Raw genomic sequence first — 24,442 nt, 5'->3', positions numbered from 1 at the left:
AGCTCAGGTCATGATCTCAGGGTTGTGAGACTTGAGCCCGCATCAGGCTCCCCCTACTGGCTGTGGAGCCTACTTAAGATTCTATCTATCCTCACAACACCCATGGTGCTCTCCTTTAAAAAAAAAAAAAAAAGTATTTGATATAGCTCTAAAAGCTTAAAAATTAGGGGCACCTGGCTGGCTGCCTCGGTCTGTAGAGCATGAGCCTCTTGATCTTGGTGTTGTGAGTTGAGCCCTGTGTTAGGGGTAGAGATTACTCAGAAATAAATACATACATAAAATAAAAATAAATAAAATAAAATGAATAAATAGGGGCACCTGGCTAAATCTGGCTCAGTTGGTAGAGCATGTGACTCTTGATCTTGGGGTTTTGTTTTTTTTTTAAGATTTTATTTATTTATTCATGAGAGACACAGAGAGGCAGAGGGAGAAGCAGGCTCCTCAAGGAGACCCTGATGCAAGACTCTGGGATCACGCCCTGAACTGAAGGCAGATGCTTACCTGCGGAGCCACCCAGGCATCCCAATCTTGGGATTCTGAGTTTAAGCCCCATGCTGGGTGTAGAGATTGCTTAAAAGTAAAATCTTAAAAAAGCATATATTTTATATGAACTTATAAATATATATTTAAAATGAGTATACAAATGTTTAAAAATTGTACCGGGGAACGTTCTTCCTTAATATTGGTGACTATTTTTTCAAATAAAAAGCAACACAAAAACAGAGTTCTCTCTAAATTTAGACAGAGGGAGAACTAACCCCATTTCAGACACATGAGAAGTTCTGTATTGCACAGACAGAAATAAAGGGAACATTGGGAAGAAATTACTAGAAGATGACAGGATAAAAATTCAAGAGGAGGCTAAAGCTCACTCACAATAGTTGTACAGAGGTAACAAACCCAGAAAAGTAACTATATTACACCTAGCAACGGGTTGCTATCTAATAAAATGGAATATTCCAACTTCAAGCATAATTAAAGACATAATAAAAGTGAACCAAGAAGGAATAGACAATTCACATTTGAAAATTCCAGCTTCTAGGATTTGATAAACATTTGCCTAATACTGCTTAACAAAACAAAATCCACACAATTTTAATTTCCTTTCACTTTAGAATTTCATGACTACCAAAAAGTGGGAAAAAAATCCAAAACATATAAAGTATTTAAAGAAATCAACATTATTTTTTTGTTTTTTGTTACTACCAGGTTAAGCATGTGAATTGCTTAAGACTTACACCATCAGATAACTTTGAACTACAGCAAAAAATTTCCTGATGAGTTTTTAAATTAAGTGTGCTACACAAACTTAAAATTCTTCCCATGAAAGGTGCCTTCAACATAAATGATTAGGTTCAGGCACAGAGAGGTCAAACCAACAAAGTAAGAGGCCTAAAATCAATCAAAAAGCATTTAAAAGTTTTACTTTAGATTATTTCTGAAAGGTAGTGGCCCTGGATGAGATGATTACATAAAAACAAAGTTTTGACTGACTTGTAAGGATATTAATTTTCACTATTTGTTAATATTACATTATTTAAAAAACCTTTACATACTGGACCTTCCACAAGAGATGCAAGCACTTCATCCCATAGCTTCTGGTTTTGGTGATCTTCTCTAATTAGATGCTGTTGTTGAGGGGTTAGTTGGAAAGCCTCAACTGCTTCTGCTGAATCTGATGTTTTTAACACTTTGGAGGCACTTGGACAATCACCTAAATTTATTTAAAAATACATAAGCAGACTTATGAGTGGTTCCAAGCAGAACTATGAGATCAAAGAGTTAACTGGCACCAGTAATGTTTAATTTCTTATGAGTTTCTCAATTTATTGTCTTAATATTTTTATCAGTAACTATGTTTTACAGTATTTATGTCCAAAATCATTACCTACCATCTGTAGATGGCCTTTTCGAGGCCTCACTGGCCTGCTTCTTTGACTGTCCTTTAGTCTTCTTCCCTTCCTTATCTGAAGGGTAACCTACTGGATACTGAGGGGGGGGGGGAAAGTACAATATAGATTTAAGCTTCACAGAGAACGGGGTGGTTTCTAGATGCTGCTGAGAAATTAAAAAGGGGAGGGGTAAGAGTATATTTTTCCTAAACTGACTTTATATATAGGAAACAGACATTTAAAGGACAGAAGACCATCAATATCCCCAATTCAGTGTAAGACCATGTAGTTTTGACTGTTAAGATATTCCATTTCATAAAATAATGATCTTAGTTTCAGCTCTAAAAGAAACACAAGTTTTCAGCAGATTTGCCTAAGTGGCTTAAAAAGTTTAAGAGAAGAATCTAGATATAAAGTGAAGAGATCAACCAGAGAGCACAGGATAGTCCTCATACAGATGGTATTACACTCAGTTGTGGATCCAATCTTTAAAAAAGAAAACAACTCCCACCCTCCCAACATTAAGGGCCAAATTTCTTATCTCCCAAAATAAGAGGGGAAATGGGGCTTTTAAAAGACCTAAAGCCACTAAATTACTGAATTCTTTATCAGCTAAAGGTCAGATTTTAAGGAATAAATTCTACCTATTTGTGTTTTATTGGATACCCATTTTTTTTTTGGGGGGGGGCATGCTTTGTAGATAACCCTGATATTTAAAGCTTAACATGTTTCAGGCCCCATCAACATTATTAACTTATCACAGTAGATGGGCTTACATGCTTCTGCTTACAGTTTCACATCTAACCTTTCTAGAACATTGCTCTGCTGAACAATGAATCTAAAAAAATCTTTTGAAAATGGATTTAATAAGTTATAAAAAGAATTATTTTGGCAGTTATTTTAGCAGCTGATGGGTCTCATTTACTTAATGAAACAATTAATTCTACAAGTTTAAAAAGAGAACAAAAACAGACAGACTTGCACTAGAAAACACACACTCACCTGCCTGGGTGGTCAGACACTTGCCCATAGTTCAGCCCCTACACATGCAGTGTGGGCAGAGCCAGGGGAAATGAAAAGCTGGTAGTCTTTACAGGAAGCACAACAATGGGGAATGATGGAGGATGAACTCAAACCATGCTCTGAAGTCAGTGTCAGGGACAGTCTAGGGTGCATAGGCAGTGGATGGGGAATGTAGCCATACCATCCATTATGCACACAAAACCAACAAAGTCTTATATGGGTTAACAGCTGAACATGGGCAAAGGGGAAAAAAAAGGCAAAGCACTAAAGGTGGTGACAGGACAGGGAAGCAGCTTTGAGGGGGAAGAGAAAAAAGGGGTGAGGAAAAGTGAGAAGGGTAGGAAGCAGACCACTCTTTCAAGCCACCTCCCCGTTCCCCTACCAGAAACATACCCCGTGCCCTCTAGAATACATGTCCCTTCTTAAGGCCTCCTTTATGTAAATTTTATGTACCCCTCTCCCTCATTCTTCAAGTCATTTCCAAATTGAATTGGAAATATTTTACTTTTCATTAAAGGCCCAGGTTTTCCCAAGCACAATGGTTGGTCTTAGGGGAGTTTTGACACCCGAGAATGCTACCTTTTTACTTGTTTTCCTCCTGCATACTTGCATGATTTCATTCCTCACCCCTTACAGTCTACTGATTGATTGCTGTGAGTTGTATCCAGTGTTAAGGCACAAAGATACTACAGAGGTATGCGTTTTTGTGAACATACAAGTGGCCTAGACAAATGTAATCTAACCTGTAAACGTAGACAAAGTCTCCTTGACCGTTCTATTCCTTCTGAGGTCCAAGGAGCAGGTTCAACATCATCTCTTCTTAAAAGGTAGCGCCAAACCAAGAATCCATGGCTTGATGAAATCTCTGGCCAGTATTTCACCACCTAAATCATAGTATTTTGTAGTTTGAGATTTAATATTTAAGCTTATTCATAATGTATTATTAGTTTACACTTGACTGAACTAAATGCAACTTCAAAAGATACTTGCTTTGCTATAGGAATAGTAAATAAAAGATATTTCTTTTCAAAGCACTAAAACATTGCTTTGACTTTATTTCCTAATTAAGATAGTTTCCATTTAAGTACACATTGCTATAAATTTGAAATATTAACAGGATTATGCTTACTAATAGAATCTTGCATAACAGTAGATAAAAATGGTGGCAGTAAATGCTTCTGTTTTTTAAACAAAGAAAACAACCTATTTTACAAACTGTAACATGCTTGGCTTTGGAATCTATTACAATTAAAATAATTATAAAGATGTAAAGAATCAGTATCTACAATGGCCACATTATGCAAACAGTTTTATCATAGAGAATATATACTTGTAACCCCAAATTTAACTTTGCCCTTATAGATTTCAAATAAGCATTAAGGGAAAAGCATCAAAGCTAGGAGGCTCACTTTGTGCATCTGTTACATTTCTAGAAAAAGTAGAAATACCAACTAAGGTGATCTACCGTTTCCTTTAGCCCACCCCAGTAGAGTAGTTCCCCATGGCAACCCTGTCTTGAAAGCCCAGGAAGAATGACGAACAAGATGTCATGCCAGATAGAGCACCTTATAAATGCCATCATATCTGTTGCCTTCTTCAGGAGCATATTTGCTGATCTTCCTCCCTTTAAAACTGCGTATCACTCTGACTGGCTTACCAGCTCTCCAATTCCGAGACTCTGCTCCAATTTTATCATCCAATGGAGCATCACAGTTTAGGGCCAATGCCCTAAAAAATAAAACAAAGTCTTTATACCAAGTAATCTTTAAGTATATAATCGCATTATTAGCTCAATTAAAAGGTGAATTATGCCTTACCTGATGGTTAAGATTCTATGATTCTTTCCATATTATTCCAGATAATAGGATTATGCTTTCCCCCACCAGCAGAGAAGACAAATCAGTTTTCTGATGTCACCCCCAAGCCAGGGGATTGGTTCTCAGATAGCCTGTAGGGTTCTTCTGAAAGTAATAACATCTGTGCCACGTATAATAGAAAACAACTAGAAATACATGGAATTTTTTAAAAATAACGTTTGTTGAGGGAAGGGAGAAAGTTGGAAAACTAAAGCAAGTGATTGTTGTAGTATTTATTTTTGATAAGGGAGTGAGGTAAATTGCTGGAATAATGTAGAAAGAAATTCAGGAAAATAAATTTGTCAGCAAGGTACAAATGACCTTTCTTTTTTCTTTTTTTTTTTTACAAATGACCTTTCTAAGTCTACTTTCCACATTCCAGACGAGAGAGATTCCTTAATGTTTAGAAGCTATTAAAGAACAAATTTAATATGAGAGTATCGTTTAAAAAGACTTCCAGTAAAAAGTTTAAATAAAACTGAAGCATTCAAATGCCTGTATTAAGTCATGACGATACAGATTTTTGGCTCCTCCAGATCACTATTTTTACAATGACACATAAACAAGGAGGAACACTGAGGGCGAAGCGCCTGATTTATTTGAAGCTTCCTTAGTATGTGTACTCACTTAGTAATTAATCAGTAAGGTTATGTTAGAAGACCTTTCTTGGGAGAACTTAGTCCTGCCAAAAAACAAAAACAGCAACAACAACAACAACAAAAAAAAACCCCAAAAAACAAAACAAAACAAAACAAAAAACCCACCAAACTAGAATCTATTTAAAATTATTTTCTTCTTCTCAGATATCTACTTCCTAACTTCAGTGAAAAGAAACTACTGAGAACATATAAGATTAAAATACACACACACACACACACACACACACACACACACACACACACACACCCCGAATTTGGTAAATTCAGATATGATACAAAGTACTTTTTCAAGGTATAATTCTTTTTATGAAGGCTAAAAACAAAACAAAACAAAAACAAAACAAAACAAAAAAACCCAAAACCAAAAAAACCCAAAAAAAACACAAAAAAAGGCCTCATGACCAAATGTCTAATCTACTCAAATCTCTTGATCAGTTATATTGTTAAAGTAAATGAAGTGTTTTGTTAAAAAAAAAAAAAAGAAGTCTTATAAATGTGGTCAAATAGTTAAAGTTGACCAAGTTATCTTTTTCATCTCAAAGGGAGATCCATTAAAATCTCTCAGAGGTAGAAGAAAATGTAGCCAACCTTCTAGGGCTAGTATTCCATCTTATTAATGTAATACCTATTAAGATATACATGCTTCATCTCAAAGAGCTAGGAAAAGGACAAATACTCTTTTGATATTAATGAGGGGAATACTTTGGTGCTTACAGGCACCTTCATTCAGAATGACTGTCACCGCTAACTGGCATAAATAACTCACTTCTAGCTTCACCTAAGTATGTGAAGAATCCAGGAAGATCAAACTAGGTGAAACAAGGCTTTTTCATAACTCTACAGTTCAATCAATTGCTTGTAACTGCCCTGATAAAGGAAGGACAGGTTACCTTGCTGCCCTCTTCAGTTTCATAAATGAAAGAGCTGAGAAGAAATAGGAACAAACTTCTCAAAGCAAGAAGCAGGCGCCAAACTACCTTTTAGTGGAGAAGCAAAAATGAACTTGACCATATATTAGGAAAGAGTATAATATGTGTCAGAACTAAGGGTCTTTCATCTCAGTTTTCATGTTTATAAAAAATACAGGTATCCTTGCCCAGAGGTCTTTATAATCACAATGCGTACTCAAAGCTTTTCATGTATTAACTTACTGAATGGATGTCAGAGTCCCTATGTTAAGTCAATCCTAAATGGTTTGGAGTTAGTATTTTATATTTACTACCTTCCTTTCAATATAAATATTTTTACTACTTGTCAATTATTTCCTAATAAGATTATATAACATATGGTACACAGGGTTATACTTGATTCTTTAAAAGCTTGGAAAATATTTACCATGTATATTACAAGTACAGGTAGTTAGTAAACAAACTTCATTCAAGCAAAATAATTATTAAAAGGTAAATATAATTTTCAGATTTGACAACTTGAAAAAGCCCCTTTGCAAATTCAAGCCCTTTTGCACTTTCACTGACAAAAATACATCAAAATATCTCTAATTACTTTCAAGATCATTCCTACTGAAGAGCTGCTATTTTGCTAGAAAAAGACTAGCTGGGGACTGGATTCCTGCCTCAGGAATGTTTTCACCAGCAAATCTGACCTGTCTCCTCTGCTGGTTCAGTTAAATAATCCTACTGTCAGAAATAATATAGAAGGAAGACATAAAAAACAGACTGTATATAATTTGGTATGCAACAAATTCTTGAAATCATACTGGCATATTCTTTACTTCACACGGTAATCAGAAATTAAGGGCACACTACTTAAAACCGAGTGATTTAGACTCAAGAAAGAAAAATACTCATTTTTACTCAATAATCCATAAAACACCTTTAACAATAGGATATAGAAATTTCAACTTTATGAAATTGATCAAAAATTATCAATATGACAAGTTATAGTATGGTCATTGCTATATGATTTGGTTCACTTTATTACTGCTACTAGCATGCATATAAAAACATTTTGAAGTCATTTTTTTTGTTTCCATGAAGTTGGAATATCATTAATACTCCTATAGAACAAAGTTGCACAAGGTGGCTCTTTTCGTAATGCTTTATGAGTATGTACTTAGAAAAAGGTCACTTTTATAACTAAGCATTCTCTTTTATAACACTTAAAAGACAGTATTATAAATTCTAAAAGCACCCTGAGTGTGGTTCTGATTAAGTTATCTGATGTGGCTCCCAAAAATAAACGTATTTCACTAGTGAGTTTCCTTTAAAAAGAAGTTTATTACTTTAAAAGATAAATCTGTGTTGAGTAAAACATTACTTTGACCTATGGGGTAGTAGATAATGCCACCTTGTCCTCAATTTCAGTTATTAAGGTTCCCTTCCTTCAAATGTTTTAACATGTTTTCAAATACAAAGCACATATATTAAGACTGGGAATTATGTCATTTAAAAAACAGTATGAAGACATAAGTTAGAATGCTTACATACAATTATATAATAAGGTAATGGGATTTTAAATTTAGATCTTTTAACTCTTAATTTAAGATTCTTCCCTACAGTCTAACTTACAAATTATATTACTATAATCAAACTTTTATACAAAGCCCAAATAGTCTTTACAAACTCTAATAAAGAGTACCTGTTCATGTTTGTTAATGTTTGATCAGCCGACGGTGCACCAATTCTTTTATTACCAGCAAGATTTTTACCACCACTCCCAGTATATGTGAATTCATCACCTCGGTCCTACAGGAAAAGATTTTCAGCATTAAGATACCTAAACCCAAGTATATTCTTGCCGATTCTTATTTTACTGTGAGAACATCTGGTTAGGATGTTATGAATTTACACATTCTCTCAAGGTATGTTGAGAGATATTTGCCAAAGTATCTCAAATGCAGCTGTGTATGTAGTATATCTTCAAGTTATATATCACTTGATCATTTTAAAGTTAGAACTTCCAGTACCTCCAAATGTGGCCATTCTTATATATATAATTGAATAATCTCTAGAATGTTACAAAATAAGATCTTATGGATTAGGAATATTGTTTCATTTAATTCAATGTATTAAACATCAATACTATCTTATAGGTTTTTATAGACTACCATTTTAGTAAATACTTCATATCTGATTTCCTGTCAGCAATCTATGCCATACTCAAGTTTGCTGTTAAACTTCAAAATTAAAAAAAACAAAACAAAACAAAACAACTTCAAAATTAAAATCCTAACAGCATAGTAAATTCCCCACATTTCATACTGTATAGGTTCACTCAAACTACCTTCAGGTGAAATAACTGCCTATCATTATAAAGAACATTGGAAAAGAATTTAAAAAGTAAAATTTGTATAAAGTGTCTACTAAATATGAGAAAAAAAAAACATGCCAAAGGAAGTAGATCTTACATAAACTAGGACCACAAATACCTCTGTGATAGCTACAAATTTATATTAATATTACTAAGTCTCTATTTGATTCAGTATTCAAAATGAATTGAGAAGAGTAAGAGTATACAAATTAACTCTACTAACATCAAAATAGTGGTGTTTTTTTTTTTTTTCTGATTACAGTTGATGCACATTGTTAAGTCTAGGTGTATAACATAGTGATACAACAAGTGCATATATTCAATATGCTATGCTCACCACAAATATAGCTACTGTCACCATACTGTGCTATTGCAATACCACTGACTGTACTCGTTATGCTGTGCCTTGTATTCCGGTTATAGAAAGAGTACCTCCTACTACTCCTCTTCACCCATTTCCCCCACCCAATAGTGCTTCTTCTTCATTTCAAGATTTTATTAGGCTGAACTTAAGATAACAGAATTTTCCCTACTAAGTCCTTGTCTATAATAAAGGTCAATTATTTTGCATCTTTTTTTCCTTTGGATTAAGTCATAACTAAAATCTCATGTGTTTTTTTTTTTTTTTAAGATTTTATTTATTCATGAGAGACACACACGCAGAGAGAGAGAGAGAGAGAGAGAGAGACACACACACACACGCAGAGGGAGAAGCAGGCTCCGTGCAGGGAGCCCAACATGGGACTCGATCCTGGGACTCCGGGATCACACCCTGGGCCAAAGGCGGCACTAAACCGCTGAGCCACCCGGGCTGCCCAAATCTCATGGTTTAAAAAATGTTTTTATCTATCCAAAGTCTTGACTTCACTTTTTATTCATCTAATATTGAAGACTACATTTTAAAGACTAAGGCATTAATGAATTTCATATTTAGTGTGTATTCCATTTGAAGGAAATCTGATAAACTACAAGCCCAGAACACTTCTTAATCAGAAACAGTCTTCCAAATGGTATCTGGATGGACTTCACAAAGTTCATATTCATAACCCTGTCAACTTACACTTGTCGTAGTGCTATAAAGGAAAAGGTACTGTGACTAGGAGAGCAACCTAAGCTCAGTAGTGTTTAAAATGAAAGAACAAAAATGAAAGTTTCTGATTATTGTTTTCAAAACGCAAATAATCAAGTAAGGGTACTTAAAATTCTATGTCATTAACTCATCTATACTTCAATCATCATACTGACAGAAACCCTTAATTATTAGGGGGAAAAAAGAATTGTTAGACTGTCAGAGCTCAGCCAATATATTAGTTCAGATTAATTTCCCTAAGGAAAAATGATCAGCCCAAATTTGTCACTTATTCTAGTCCATACTCCACAAAGTTGTATCCCTATGGGTCAATAGCCTAAAGAAGACTGCTTATCTGGAAATACCTCATCACATAAGAAGACATCAGCTATAGGAGATATACTATACTGCCCCAGAGTGACTCAATTTCCCAATCTCAACTCTTCTCTCAAGTTGTAAAGTAGCTGCCTAACACAGTAAGGTGGATGCTGCCATTCCTGTCATCACTTTTATCAAGCAAAAGACCTTTATCTCAATCTTCTCAGTACCTGTGACCAAAGACTATAAGGTAAATATCCTAAAGCATAGTTAAGATCATTAAACTTTTCCCAGACACCTTTAATGATTCCTTAATTCAAAGCTATCTAGAATACAGTTTTAATCTCTGCCAGTTTCTCTCATAATATCCCTTATGTTTGGGACACCTGGGTGGCTCAGTGGTTGAGTGTTTGCCTTCAGCTCAGGGCATCATTCCGGGGTGTTGGGATTGAGTCCCAGATCTGGCTCCCTCCAGGGAGTATGCTTTTCCCTCTGCCTGCATCTCTGCCTCTCTCTCTCTCATGAATAAATTTTTAAAAAATATGCCTGTTTGCAAAACCGGATACTACCACTACTGCTGATAACAATACCTACCTAGCATTTACTCTGTGTCTGTGTGAAGTTAGGCTAAGCATTATACACATGATTCTTTTAATATTCACATTAACCCTATGAAGTAAGTAATTTTTAATTTCCCTCTGCCTTATTTTATAGATGAGGCAGAGGTTCATTAACTTGCATAAGGTCATTTAAAACTAGTAAGAGATGGCACCAGGACACAAACCCAGAGAGTTTGGTTTCAGAATCTGTTCCTGATCACTGAGCAAACTACTTCTCAGGACAATTATAAAAGGCAGATCATCTTTCTGGGTCCTCATTCCTCATGTAAGGTCACCCTAACAAAGGGCACTAAAACTAGCATTTGATTGTCAAATTACTAGACTAAAATATTAACTAGTTTATCAACAGGTATTCAGTAGTTTCACTTCCATTTATCTGAACAGAACAAGGATCATGGGCTCCATGAATGTTATACTAATGGTTTCAAAACAAATTTTTTTCTCAAATGAGAAAAATTTATTCACATTTCCTTCTATTTCTGTAGATATGACCTGCCTGCACTAAGAGATCAAAAGATTGAAATTGATTATAAAATATATTAACATCTCCAGATACATGTTAGCTGGCAATCTAAGCCCATGTGTTTTAGTTCCAAAATGAATTACCGTTACATTATTTAATTGACTGAGTTAATTGCTTAAGACCCATAATTAAAAGCTCAACAGTACTTTTCTCTACAAATGTTTAATGTTTGACTAGTAACTATATTCAAAAGATGAGGAAAACGGGAATAATAACCATCCCAATTCAACTTGGTACTTGTTTTCACTTCCACATGTTTATATTTTGTATATTAAGATAAGCTTCTGCTACAGACAATACAATTGTTTGAATCCTTGTTATATACTAATTCTACATAAATTACCTCATTTAATATCAAGAATTTTGATATAAAATGGTGATACTATTTTTTCTATTTTACACACGGGGAAACTGAGGTTTACTGGAGTAAAACAATTAGGCCAAGGTCTCACACACAAATGTCAGAGACCAGATCAAACACAACTGGCTCGATGCTAAAAACATGTTGAAAAGATCCCACTTTTAGTTGGCCTGTCTCCTTAAAAAGCCTTAAAAAAAAAATTAAGTGCCAACTGTAAAAAAACATACAACATCCTTGTATTTCTGAAAAATACAGCTTAAAAATATGCATGTTAAATAAGTACTCAAATAATTACCTTGCATATTTCCATCTTCAGTTTCCTTTGCCATGCTAATGTAAATATACTGCCAAATCTGCCTGTCAGAAAAATGGCAAACTTTTCTACCTTTGTCTGAAAACATACATCTTAGCCTCTACATAGTTGCTTTAATTCATCATTATAATATACCATTGAAACAAACCAACGAAACAGACTGGGAGAAAATACCTGCAAACTACATATTCAAATAATACCAGAAAAAAAACTAAATATGTCTCAATCAGAAAATGGGCAAGATAAAAATATATCACCAAAGAGGCTATACACATAGCAAAAAAGCAAATCACATCCATCATCACCAGCCATTAGGGAATTATCAACTAAAACCACAATGAGATCTCACTACATATCTATCAGAATGGCTAAAGTAAAATAAAGCAACAACTCTGAATGAGGACAAGAATGCAGAGAAACTGGATCACTTACACACAGCTAATAGGAATGTAAAGTGGTACAGTGCTCTGGAAAACAATTTGGCAGTTTCTTAAAAAACTAAACATTCAACTACCTTATAACCCCATAATGCACTTCTAGGCATTTATCAGAGAAATGAAGACTTATATTTATTAAAAAACCTGTACCCAAATGTTTATTGCAGTTATTTGTAAAACTCAGAAACTGGAACAATCTGAATGCTCTTCAAAGAGTGGTTAAACAAATTTTGGCAGACCTATAGCATGGAATACTACTCAGCAATAAAAAAGAATAAACTATTAATATATGCCACAATTTGTGCTGAGTGAAAAGTGCCATTCCCAAAGGTCATACACTATATGATTCCACTTATAAAACTTTTTTAAAAGATTTTGAGAGAGAGAAAGAATATGTGCACCAGAGTGAGGGAGGGGAGGGGGCCGAGGGTGAGGGAGACTGAGAATCTCAACCAGACTCTCCACTCAGTGCAGAGGCCCACTCAGGGCTCCCCCTCCCCATGGCCCTGAGGATCATGACCCAAGTGGAAATCAAGAGTTAGATACTTAACTGAGTCACCCATGTGCTCCTCTACTTATAAAAATTTTTGAAGTAACAAAATTATAGAAATGGAGAACAGATTAGTGGTTGTCAGGGTTAAGGAGAATTTAAGGGAGGGCAGATACAGTACGTGTGGCTATCAAAGGGCAACATGAGGGACACGTGTAGTAAGGGAAATTTTCAGTGACCTGAAATGTAATGTCAATATCCTGTTGTGATATTGTACTACAGTTTAGCAAGATGTCACCACTGGGGGTGAAATGGGTAAAGGGCACCTCTGTAATATTTATAATGCTACATGCCAATCTACAATATCCCAAAATAAGTTTAAGAAGATGAACTCTACAGAGAATGTATTTTTATTGCCACAGTTACCACAAATATAAATAAATCAGAACATATAAAGATTAAAGACTGCCAATTGATTTATCTTGTAATTTTTAAAAAAAATTATTTTTATTTATTTTTAAAGATTTTATTAAAAAAAAAAAAAAAGATTTTATTCATTTATTCATGAGACACAGAGAGATGGGGGGGGGGGGAGAGAGAAAGAGAGAGGGGCAGGGACACAGGCAGAGGGAGAGCAGGCTCCATGCAAGGAGCCTGATGTGGAACTCGATCCCAGGATTCCAGGATCACGCCCTGGGCCAAAGGCAGGCACCAAACTGATGAGCCACCAGGGATCCCATTATCCTGTAATTTCTATAGAAGTGACCACTTCACCATAAAAACTATGCTAAAAATAAAGATGGGATTTGATATATATGAGAAAAAGCTTCTGCATTTTACTGAAGGATCAGGACAAGTTCTAAAGAACAAAACTGTATCATGACTTACTACTTCATCTGCAAATCCACCAGCAAGGACAAGAGAATAAGCCCCATCGTTACTTCGACCATGAATTCCACCAACATGTGGCCGATGGACACCTGCTTCGCTCACCTATGAAATAAAGAGAGTCTCAAAATACTTTTGAATAGTCGTTATATTTACAAAATGTTTTCACATGTATTCTTGGAGCCTAAGGGCTTCCAACTAAGAACTGAATGTCATTTACAGTTCTTTTCTGCTCACCAATCTTATTTTTTCCCCAACCATATATCCCTTAGGTACTAAGGCTGATGACCTTAAAACTGCTCAGACCCAATATCGAGTTTCAAAATAATTATTAAATAATTATCATTTAATGTCTACTGGTCATTACAACAAAACATGGGTAAAATAGAATTTGTTATCAGTGGTCCAGATGCCTTCCTATCTTATTTCTTCTCCTAATTATGGCACTGCTCGCTAGCCACATCAGAAGGCCAAGAATCATTTTCTTTTTTTTGTGAGAGAGAGTTCATATAAGTGGGGGAAGGGGAGAGGGAGAGACAGAATCTTAAGCAGGGGCTCAATCTCATGACCCTGAGATCATGAACTGAGTCAAAATCAAGTAATAGGATGCTTAACTGAGCATCCTGAGCAGCCCAGCCATCCCAGGCAACAGTCATTTTAGACTCATTCTTCTCCACTATTCTTCAAACCTATTTTGGTCACAAATACTGCTGATTCAATCTCCTAAATCTCTCAAATACATCTTTTTCTACTCAACTGCTGTAATCTTAGTTTGAGTCATGAATGCTATAAACATCCTTTTTCACTGCCTCCAGTTTTTCCCTTCAAACCCCATTCTACCCATTACAAACAGAAGGATACTTTGAAGAACAAATCTGCTTTTTAATATTCAACTGCTTAAATCATAATTAAATGGTCATATTGTATAGTAAGCCCCAAGTATTACATATTTACCTTCTCTCAGTCTGGCTCCTACCTACTTTCTCAGCCTTAACTCTTATCCCAGCTTCTCCTTCATAGAACATATATGTTTGAGCCAAAACTATGCCATGTTATCCACACATGCTTCCTAATATGTTAAATTTATTCATGCTATTCTATTACTCCACTGGCCTACTGCTTCTTCCCACATATCTTCAATTTTGGTTCACTAAAACAGTGTCACTTTGTGTACTTCAAAATCCCTGAGCTAAGTATTAGAATTATTTATCATATTATTGTTCTTAGAGAAAAAGAAACTGAAATCCAAGCCTGCACAGTAGGGTAGGGAAAGACATACATTAGAAGCCAATGAGAGCTAATAAAAGCATTAGAACCCAAGTTTAGACCTTGAAAACACCAGGTACTCCAGAAGAAGACAGGACCACTGGATTCCCAACCTCACCAACTCTGATGAAAATAAATCTAACTCTTCCCCATTTCCTAAATGGCAAATCCATCCTTGTAGTTGTGCTCAGGCCAACAACCTTAAACTCATCTGAGACTGTATCAATAGAGCTTTTAGAGTTTGGGAATAAATTAGTAACAAGGATACAAAAAAATGAAGCAAACAAACAAGGCAATTAAGAATATACTAAGTGTACTTTTTATTCTATTTATATTTCTTTGTAGTTTTTTTTTTTTTACTGTATTTAAAGAGCTAAAGTCATACTATAAAACATGCATATGGATTTAGCCAAAATTATAATATAACCATTGCAAGGATGGGAAAACAAAGAATGTGTTCAACTAAATGCTCATCTTCCATAGAAAAAAGTTCATAAACTAAAATATGAAGACAAAAGCAGTAGAAACAACTATTTTAAGTGGTTATCTTTGAGACAAAAAGATGAAAAACTTTTAAGTTCTCTATAATGATAAAACCATTCTAAACAAGAAGTTAGAAATGAATACAATAGAGCCTTCAAGATGAAGAGAGAAGTAATTTTATCCTTGGGTTATCTGGTCACTTCCTCTGATCAACAACTTAACATTCATTCAAAAGGATAAGCCCCGGGCAAAACACCTGAAGCAAGCTTTCTTGAACTTCAATGACATTAAATGAGAACTTACAGAAAGAAAAAAAAATTTAATATTTTCAAATATTAAATTCTTAGCAAAAAAAAAAATCCTCTAGAAAGCTTAACAATAATGTTAACTTTCAGAACATTAAAACTAAGTGATGAAAAGGCATAGGTGATGCCTAATTCCATAATGTATGGCCCTCTGTCTTAAAGTATAAGGAAGAGCTTACACATCCTATAGAGAATCTTTCATTCTAACACTATTTAGTCCACTTGTAATCAATAGATACTGACAATGCTACAGTTTTAACTATCTCCAACTTCACCCTTTCAAAAAGCCAATATAAAACATACCTGAACTCTAAATCTCCATGTCGATCCAACAGGAATCCCAGGAATAGGTCCATAATGATTAGAAGGAACAATAGTACATTCTCTAGTGCGACCAACACAGGCCATTCCCTACAAGTTAACAAATAAGCTGTTTGAGAAACTAGTTATGTCAAATATTAAAGCCCTTAGTTCCCATGAGAATAAAATAGAAACCTACTTATATAATTAACGTAACAGTTATAGCAAAAGTAAACAATAATTTATTAATCTTTTTGAGATAGAAAATGTAATTTATATCACTACTACTGTTGGTATTGAAACGTTATAACTTGCATTACAGTTATAAACGTTACAACTAGGAGGAAAAGGAGAATTTCTTCTTTACCCTGCCCCAGTCTCTCCGGCTTTCGGTACTAGCTGATGGCATCTTTGCTTTCTTTTTACTCATCTTGAGTCCTTCACCAGCCTTTACAACCTCACTGGAATCAGTTTTACAAGAAGGACAATACCTTTAAAATAAAAAGGAATTTTGATAATACCATATTATTAAAGCAGTGACAGAATGGCCTTTCTAGGTCAGAACAAATTTTAAGATGTAATACTTGGTGCATATCACAGATCTTCAGGTGGCATTTAAATATTAAACTTTTCAAAATATTTACATGGTTAAGCTAGCAGGAAAAAAATCCCAAACCAAAACCTTATCATTCCTTTAAAGAATGTAAAAGATTATTCAAAAGCCAGACAAAGCTGTCCAACTCAAATAGTACTATAAACTCTGATCTTATCATTAACCTGGAGAATAGAATTTATTCATTTGAAGTTCCTAATTATTAATACAGAAGTAGCAAGAATAGATGATCCTAGACTGAATATTTAATGATGCAAATGAATTGGTTACATCTCCATCTAAAACGGTTATTAAAACTCTCAAAGTCAAAAATGTATAATCTATCAGATATAATATACAGGATCCAAGGATGCTTGTTTATATAAGCCTTATCTCTAGGTTCTATTTTAATTCCTATACTTTTTGTCTTTTAGCCTATTTGCAGTTGGTCACACTACTATAATTTGTTTATCATTATGAGCTACCTTAAATCATTCCTAAAAAGCAAAGTATAAATAAGTCTGTAGAATCAGATGAAGCTGCCTATATCACCAAGGAATGCAAACTTGAACAAAGATCAACTGGCCACTGCCCCCTCATTAATCGTTAATGTGCCTATGCTTTCCGTTTTAATTATTTTTCCATATAGTCTCTAGAGCAAAAAAGACATCTATGCCCACCAGTAATTCTGACTGCTTAATTACAAAATATTTTGTTTAGTACTAGAGGAAAGAAAACCTAATTCTGTCCCTGATTCTAAGAAAATTAATTAGGTTGTAATATATAGATGCAAAATCAAGGCAAAAAATTAAAATACAGGAGAAGGTAATAAATATTATTAAGTAAAACCCCTTCTAATTGGGAAATCAGGAGGATTCAAAAAATTAATTTGTTCTTAAGACTAGATTTTACCCAATGTGCTAACCTCTAAAACTATAATTTCATCAGTGCATGTAGGGGCAAAGCAGATACCATTTCTGGTGAGAAAATTAGTTCAGAGGTTGAACATGTGAACAACTGGATTTGGAGAAATAAAAAAGATATATCAGGCACCATTTTGGTGCTGGGGATAACTGATCAGAATGTTTGTACAGAGTAAAGAAAACTAGTACATATAGTGAAACAATTTCAGAAAGTTCTATAAAGGAGATACATCAGGGTTATGTGGGTGCTAAGTGATTAGAAATGGTATGTGTTCTTATTATTTTTTTGTATATTTTTTTAATTGGAGTTCGATTTGCCAACACGCAGTATAACACCCAGTGCTCGTCCGGTATGTGTCTTTAGATAGAGTAGTTTGAGGTGCTATTACAGTTAAGACCAAAGGAAATCAGTCCTATGAAGAAGCCAGGGAGTGCATTATGGGCAAAAAGACATCATCAAGTAGAAAAGTCCTGAGAATGGTATGCTTGAAAAACATGAAGGTGGGTGGGTCTGAAGTTTAGCAAAATAAACTGCACAGAAATAAGCAATGAGGTTATACATCAGGCAGGGCCAAGTCTGAAGAAAACCTAAGCACATGCCATCTCAGTGCAAGAGGAAGACATGAGGGGGTTTTAGAGAGAGGAGTAACCGGATTCAGGACTAAATAAGATCGTGCTGCTGTTATGGGAGAAAGTATAGCTGGTAAAGCAATGCATAGTCAGGCATTTATTATGCAGTTTCAGGGAAGTGCTGGTTTGGACTGAAGGGGGAGAGTGGAGAAAGAGGACAGAGAACTGACAAGACCTACTCATGTATTATATGTAGAATACATGAGGAGGATGAAGAGAGAATCAAACATGAAGTTTAGCTTTTCAGCCTGAGTAAGTAGATAATTACAGCATTTACTGAAGACTGAGGAAGAAGCAGGATTTTAGGGCATGTATTTATGGAAATCAAGATCTCCATTTGGACTAATCTTGTGATGCCCATGAAGTAAACAGTTGAATGAATACAGGAATAGAGAGCTCAGGGAAGATTAGATACAAGGATCTTGAAAAATTTAAAACCTTGTTAGCTTGATATTTAAAGTCTCATGACTGGAGGAGGTCATCCAGGGAACAAGCACGGAGACAAAAAGCCAAGTGAGTAGTGCTATGGAAAACTCAAATCTGATAGGAGAAAACAGATGAAGAAGGACAGGCCAAGTGAGTATGATGAAAATTAGGTCATATAGTATCATACAACCTATAAAGACAGGGAGTTGAGAAGTACAAGTAACAAAAGGACCTAGAAGTGACCACTGGATCTGGCAACACAGAAAGTGTCTTGGAGGCTAACATAAGTACAGTGTAGCTGTGGAAGGAAAGTCCAACTGGAGAGCCAAGGTATGAATGGGAAGAGAGGAAGTGGAAATCAATGCAGAGAGCTCTTCAGAAGCTTTGCCATAAAAGGAAGCAAAGAAATGGGATGAAGAGAAGAGGGTCTGTGTGTTTGGAATACAATAGATTCCAGGATACTAATGAGAATGACCCACTAATGGCAATTTGAGAACTACAGTAGTGAAGTTCCTGAAAATGTAAAGTTATGGAACTGTGAGGGCAGGTAGAGGAGTTTACACAGTAGAGAAAAACAACTATCCTAAACAGAAATAAAAAGTAAAATATATGAGACTTTAGAGGAAATATAATTACAGTTTATAGATGGTAAAATTCAATTGATGACCATGCAAGGTAGAGGTAGGGAATGAAAGGACTGAGTTATATGCCTTCCCTTCTCCCACCCTTACAGCCTCTGTGGTAATACAGTAACCACCTTCCCAGCAGGTGGGGAGAGGCCAAAGGAATGAAAACAATCTATTCTTCACAGTCATACCAGCTACCCAATTGTGAGGTTATTACAGGCACACCTCATTTTATGGCACTTCACAGATACTGTGTTTGTTTTCATATATATATAAATTGAAGTGCACACAATGTAGTGAGCACTGGGTACTACATGACTGATGAATCAATCACTGAATTCTACCTCTGAAACTAATAATACATCATATGTTAACTGAATTTAAATTAAAAAAATTAAAAATTAAAAAGTGTAAGAAATGAAAATAATAAAATAACGGGGGGGGGGTAGAGGGGACCACCCACAAAGGCTTTCCCAGTTGAAGTCATAATTAAGTGAGAACCTGAAGGATAAATATCATCCTGAAGGTTAAGCAAAGATGAAAATGCTTCCAAGAGAAAATGTGTCAAGTGTAAAAGCCCAGAGGAGAGAAAGAATACAACTTACTTAAGGAGCTGAAAGATATTTAATCTGGCCAGAGTATAGAACATTTGGGAAAATGAAAGAGGAAAATGACTAGAAATACATCTGGAGAAATCAACTAAAAAAGTATTTTCCAAGTCCCTGTAGGGCGACATAAAGCCTCTAAAGTAAAGGAGTTAACACAATCAGATTTGCATTTTTGAAAGAATACAGACTCATTATTAGAAGAAGGACTGCAAGGATTGAAAAATGGAGCTACAGACCAGTTCACAAGCTGTTGTAATAACCAAATAAAGTTGTCAATGCCAAGTAACCACTGGCTATAAAAGTTTTAAGATCTTTAATACACATTACATATCTTCAGAAATTTCCTTTTGGTGGTTCAAATACATATTTCACATTCAATTCTTAACACAGTAACAACAACAAAAAACCCTGATGATCATACCAGTACTCCTCTTCAGGGACCTTATCCAAAGGTGGATTCAGGCAGTAAATATGATAGGCCATGTTACATTCATCACATAGAAGCTGCATGTTGGGTTCCTGTTTTCCACCACATATATGACAGGAGCAAGAACGGCAGTTCTTATTTGGATCTCCACCACAAATGTCACACTCAGGATCATTTTTCCCTATTAATAAAATTGTAACAAGCCCAGTCTTAAGATAATTTTTACATCTATGAATCTTATAAAGAAAAACACATAAAATAGCAGACAGCTTTTTTAATGAATAGGGAAAAACTACAAAGAATAATCAAGAGTGAGACTTTAAGAATAAATGCCTGAGCTTCATTCTATACTTGTATACTCTTGCCTTTAAAATTTGTGTTGACTCGACTGAAAGTTCCAGGGGCAATGCAGTGAACTCACCAGGGCACCAAAAGTTATCTTTAAATTTCACGGGAATACAACATTCTGTGGAGCAAAGTTGTTTGGATCAAACTATTTAATAAATGGAACTATTAAATACCATGTATTCTCCTCAGACCTAAACCTTTCCTTGAGTGGGCTAACCTAGGAGGAGGAGGACTGATTTTGTTAAGAGTAAGCAAGCCCATTTTGAATCCCATTCAAGCTATGCCCCCAACACACTTTTTAGCAGTAACAGAAATAGCATTTCTAAACTCAGTTGATTTTTATCTTATTTGTCAACTGATTCAGAACTCTGGCAAGTGAGAGGTGTAGCATTTATTGCCCCCCCCCCGCCAAACTATCTAAATACAAACACCTTTGTCAAAGTGTTCCCTTGAAATTCTAAAATATACATATGCACGTGAAAAAATCTTCATGTTTGTAATACCAAAAATCAAATTTAAATATCTAAAGAGAAATGGCTGGAAAGATTTTATTAAAAATAAGGTAAGTTTACAAGAACTATAACACAGAGGTAATCAGATATCTAAAATTCAAAAAGGAAACTGCAGAAATTTTATTTTTAATACACAAAGATGAATTATGTAGATAATGGAAGATGTCTACAATGATATACATTGCTAGGGTGATTACATCCTAGGAGTCTTATATTTAAATAACTATTGTTCTAGATTTTGAATTTCTGACAAATGTACACAATACATTTGTAAGGAAATTTACCGTATTTGAGCTGATCTGGCAAATATGTGAGAAATGGGGAATCATATGGGGGAAAAAGAGGGGGAGGGGAAAGGCATGGATTTCAGTACTCTCTTTGAATGGTCACTGCTATTCTTGCTAATGAATGTCAGATGATAACTCTGTTTCATTTCCACTAAGGGAGCCATGATAACATATAAGTAATGGATGCATAAGAGATCTACAAACATGCCTTTGGCGCGTAGATTTCTAGTATGGAGAGTGATGTGATCAAAGACAGTCTGGCTGTGGCTTTGAAATGATTTCTTTACATACAAGTTTAAAGTTGTGGCTATTCTGTAATTAGTATTAGGCAGAGAAGAGATACGGACAATGAGAGAGAGCAGAATACATGCAAATGTAACTGAGAGAGAACAAAGACAAAAAACCCTCATCTATCTTGGTTTTCTACTGTGTTTTACTGAGAATGACTAAGTCACATTACATTGGTTTACTCAGGTACACCGGGGTGGCTCAGTTGGTTAAGCACCTGACTCTTGATTTCAGCTCAGGTCATGATCTCTGGGTTGTGAGATGGAGCCCTGCTTCAGGCTCCAGGCTCGGGGGAGGGGGGGGGGGGGAGTCTGCTTGAGAAATTCTCTTTCTCTGCCCTTACCACACCCCTGCACTCTAAAAAATAAAATAAATAAGTTTTAAAAAAGAAAGAAAGAAAAAAGAAATAGGTGTACTTAAGTTACCTTTACTTATAGTATGTAATCATACAAGTCCTCATACAGAGTATGCCTGAAGGTTCTTAATTCAAATCTAGATATATCAGCGCTGCAGTCTCAAAAAAAATATTGTCTTGCTGTAATCTTGCAAGGTTAAACAAAAGGCTTTAGCTGGGAGTATTTTTCTAAAGTAATACTAAGATATTGAGGCTTGTGGCTGGCTCAGTTGGTAGAGCATGCGACTTTTGATCTTGGGGTTGTAAGTTTGAGCCCCATGTTGTCTGTAGAGATTACTTAAAAAAAATCTTTAAAAAATTAAATATACTAGATATTGACATATGGCACAAAGCCAATAAATTGCTTCCCACGAAAAATCCAGAATTAATAGAGTATGAGACAGTAATCTATTTGGAAAGATAGTGATTGAACCATGACTTAAGATCCAGAATCTAGTCTGTTATCAACTAGCTACGGAATATTAAGCAAATACAATATGTACAATGAAAAGGTAGGGCTACATTCTAATATTCTTACAATTGTTTAAACTTCATTTATTACCTCCTAGAAATTCAAGGCTCAACGATCCATTACTGTCAGTCAGATTCTATCTACTCATATAAAATAGGTCTCATTATGAAAAATCAATCTTAGGTAGTCACAAAATTACCAAATTATTTGGATAGAATCTACAATCAAGGAACCAAGAAAATGTCAATAAAATGCCGAGAAAATATTTTTTTGAAAACAAATTTTGCCATTTGAAAAACTCCATTAAATCCATTAAACCAAAATGGATCTTACATCAAAATTATTGTCTTGAAAATGTTTGTATGATCTACAAGTTTTATATTTTCTCAAAAGTTATTTCCTGGGTGGTTAAAATACCAACCAAATACAACATATGTACTCTAAATCCACAAGAAAAATCCATACTTAAAAACTTTCCATCTGCCAACGACAGGGGATGAGCTCCAGGTTTCTCGATCTTAAATATTTCATTTACGAATCTTATCTGGCAGTCATTTAGTTTTCCTTCAGAACCCCTGTTTAAAAAAAGAAGAAAAGTTAAATTTTGCCAGCAAAATCTAAGCCATATACAAACAATTAAGAGTCATTTGGGAAACCCACTGAACTTTGTTGATTTAAAATTGGGATTGTAGCTATTCTAATCACTTTGAGCTATTGTTTCCAATGGCAGGAAAAGTCCAACAGTGATTAGTTACTATTCAAAGTTAAGTGTAATTTTAGTGTAATATTAGGAAAAAAGCTACAGACTTCACCAAGATTATCTGGCTTGAATTGGTTATCTAGTAAATTTAAACACTAGATGAAATGATTATCAACCAAAATAAAAGATTTCCTTACAACATATTTCTAGTAAATATAGTCTCTGGGTAAAAAGAGGACATTAAAATGAAAAGTCCTTCAGATACTAAGTCATATTCAATATTTTGTGTTGAATTTACACCTGCTTGCATATGCTTCTTCAAAGTTTCCTGCTATTATTATGGATATTATATATAGATTTCTCCTTTTACTCTGTCAACTTTGGTTATAGATTTAGGATTTGTTTTTTTTAAGATTTTATTTATTTATTCATGAGAGAGAGAGAGAAAGAGAGAGAGAGAGAGAGAGAGAGAGAGAGAGGGAGGCAGAGACACAGGCAGAAGGAGATGCAGGCTCCACGCAGGGAACCCAACATGGGACTCAATCTCGGGTCTCCAGGACAGGCCCCTGGGCCCAAGGCGGTGCCAAACTGCTGAGCCACCCGGGGCTGCCCTAGATTTAGGATTCTTAAATCATCTTATGAAATGTCTCTACCTCTAGAAATGCATTCTGCATCACAAGTGTACTTTTTGGGGGGTTAGAATGTGCTTGGTGAACTTTTGCATATTTTCACATGCAACACTTTTAAAACTTAATGTCAGATATTCACAAATGCAGACAACTGCATAAATGTATATAGCTTAATCAGTTATAAGGTATACATCCTGTAGTCACCAACCATGAGGAGACAGAACAGTTTACCTCAGAAGCCCTTGACAAGCTCCCTCCCAATATCAATCTCTTTTATTCCAGGAGTTATATTTACCTTAATTTTCCTCAGTCTTACCACCTGTCTTCCTAAGCATATCATATAGCTTTGCCTGTGTTTTAGAGACTATCAATTACCCACATTAGCTTTTTCTTTACAACCTGAAGAACCATCACCATTTGTCCTATAGAGTTGCCTCAATATTTTATCTGACAGTCAAGTCTTATCTTGATTTTGGTATTTGCATTCCCAAAGCATAATTTAAGTAG

General features: G+C 35.1%; 1 protein-coding gene across 3 annotated transcripts in view; it reads right to left on the bottom strand.

Annotated features, from left to right (window-relative positions):
- UHRF2 (ubiquitin like with PHD and ring finger domains 2) overlaps positions 1-24,442 on the bottom strand; it is a 77,009-nt gene that overhangs the window by 5,291 nt on the left and 47,276 nt on the right. For 2 of the 3 annotated variants that reach the window (XM_077911904.1, XM_077911902.1), the window contains 10 exons: positions 23,072-23,181; positions 20,300-20,486; positions 16,441-16,564; positions 16,077-16,184; positions 13,720-13,824; positions 8,029-8,135; positions 4,481-4,643; positions 3,659-3,799; positions 1,893-1,989; positions 1,557-1,714 (listed from right to left, as the gene is read on the bottom strand). In XM_077911904.1, the coding sequence (XP_077768030.1) occupies positions 1,557-1,714; positions 1,893-1,989; positions 3,659-3,799; positions 4,481-4,643; positions 8,029-8,135; positions 13,720-13,824; positions 16,077-16,184; positions 16,441-16,564; positions 20,300-20,486; positions 23,072-23,181 (1,300 nt within the window). The remainder of the gene's footprint in view (positions 1-1,556; positions 1,715-1,892; positions 1,990-3,658; positions 3,800-4,480; positions 4,644-8,028; positions 8,136-13,719; positions 13,825-16,076; positions 16,185-16,440; positions 16,565-20,299; positions 20,487-23,071; positions 23,182-24,442) is intronic. The other variant, XM_077911903.1, reaches the window with a different exon arrangement.

The sequence above is a fragment of the Canis aureus genome, chromosome 10 (genome assembly GCF_053574225.1).
Source record: "Canis aureus isolate CA01 chromosome 10, VMU_Caureus_v.1.0, whole genome shotgun sequence".
In the NCBI taxonomy this organism is placed as follows: Eukaryota; Metazoa; Chordata; class Mammalia; order Carnivora; family Canidae; genus Canis; species Canis aureus.
This window is presented reverse-complemented; position numbering and strand designations above follow the sequence as displayed.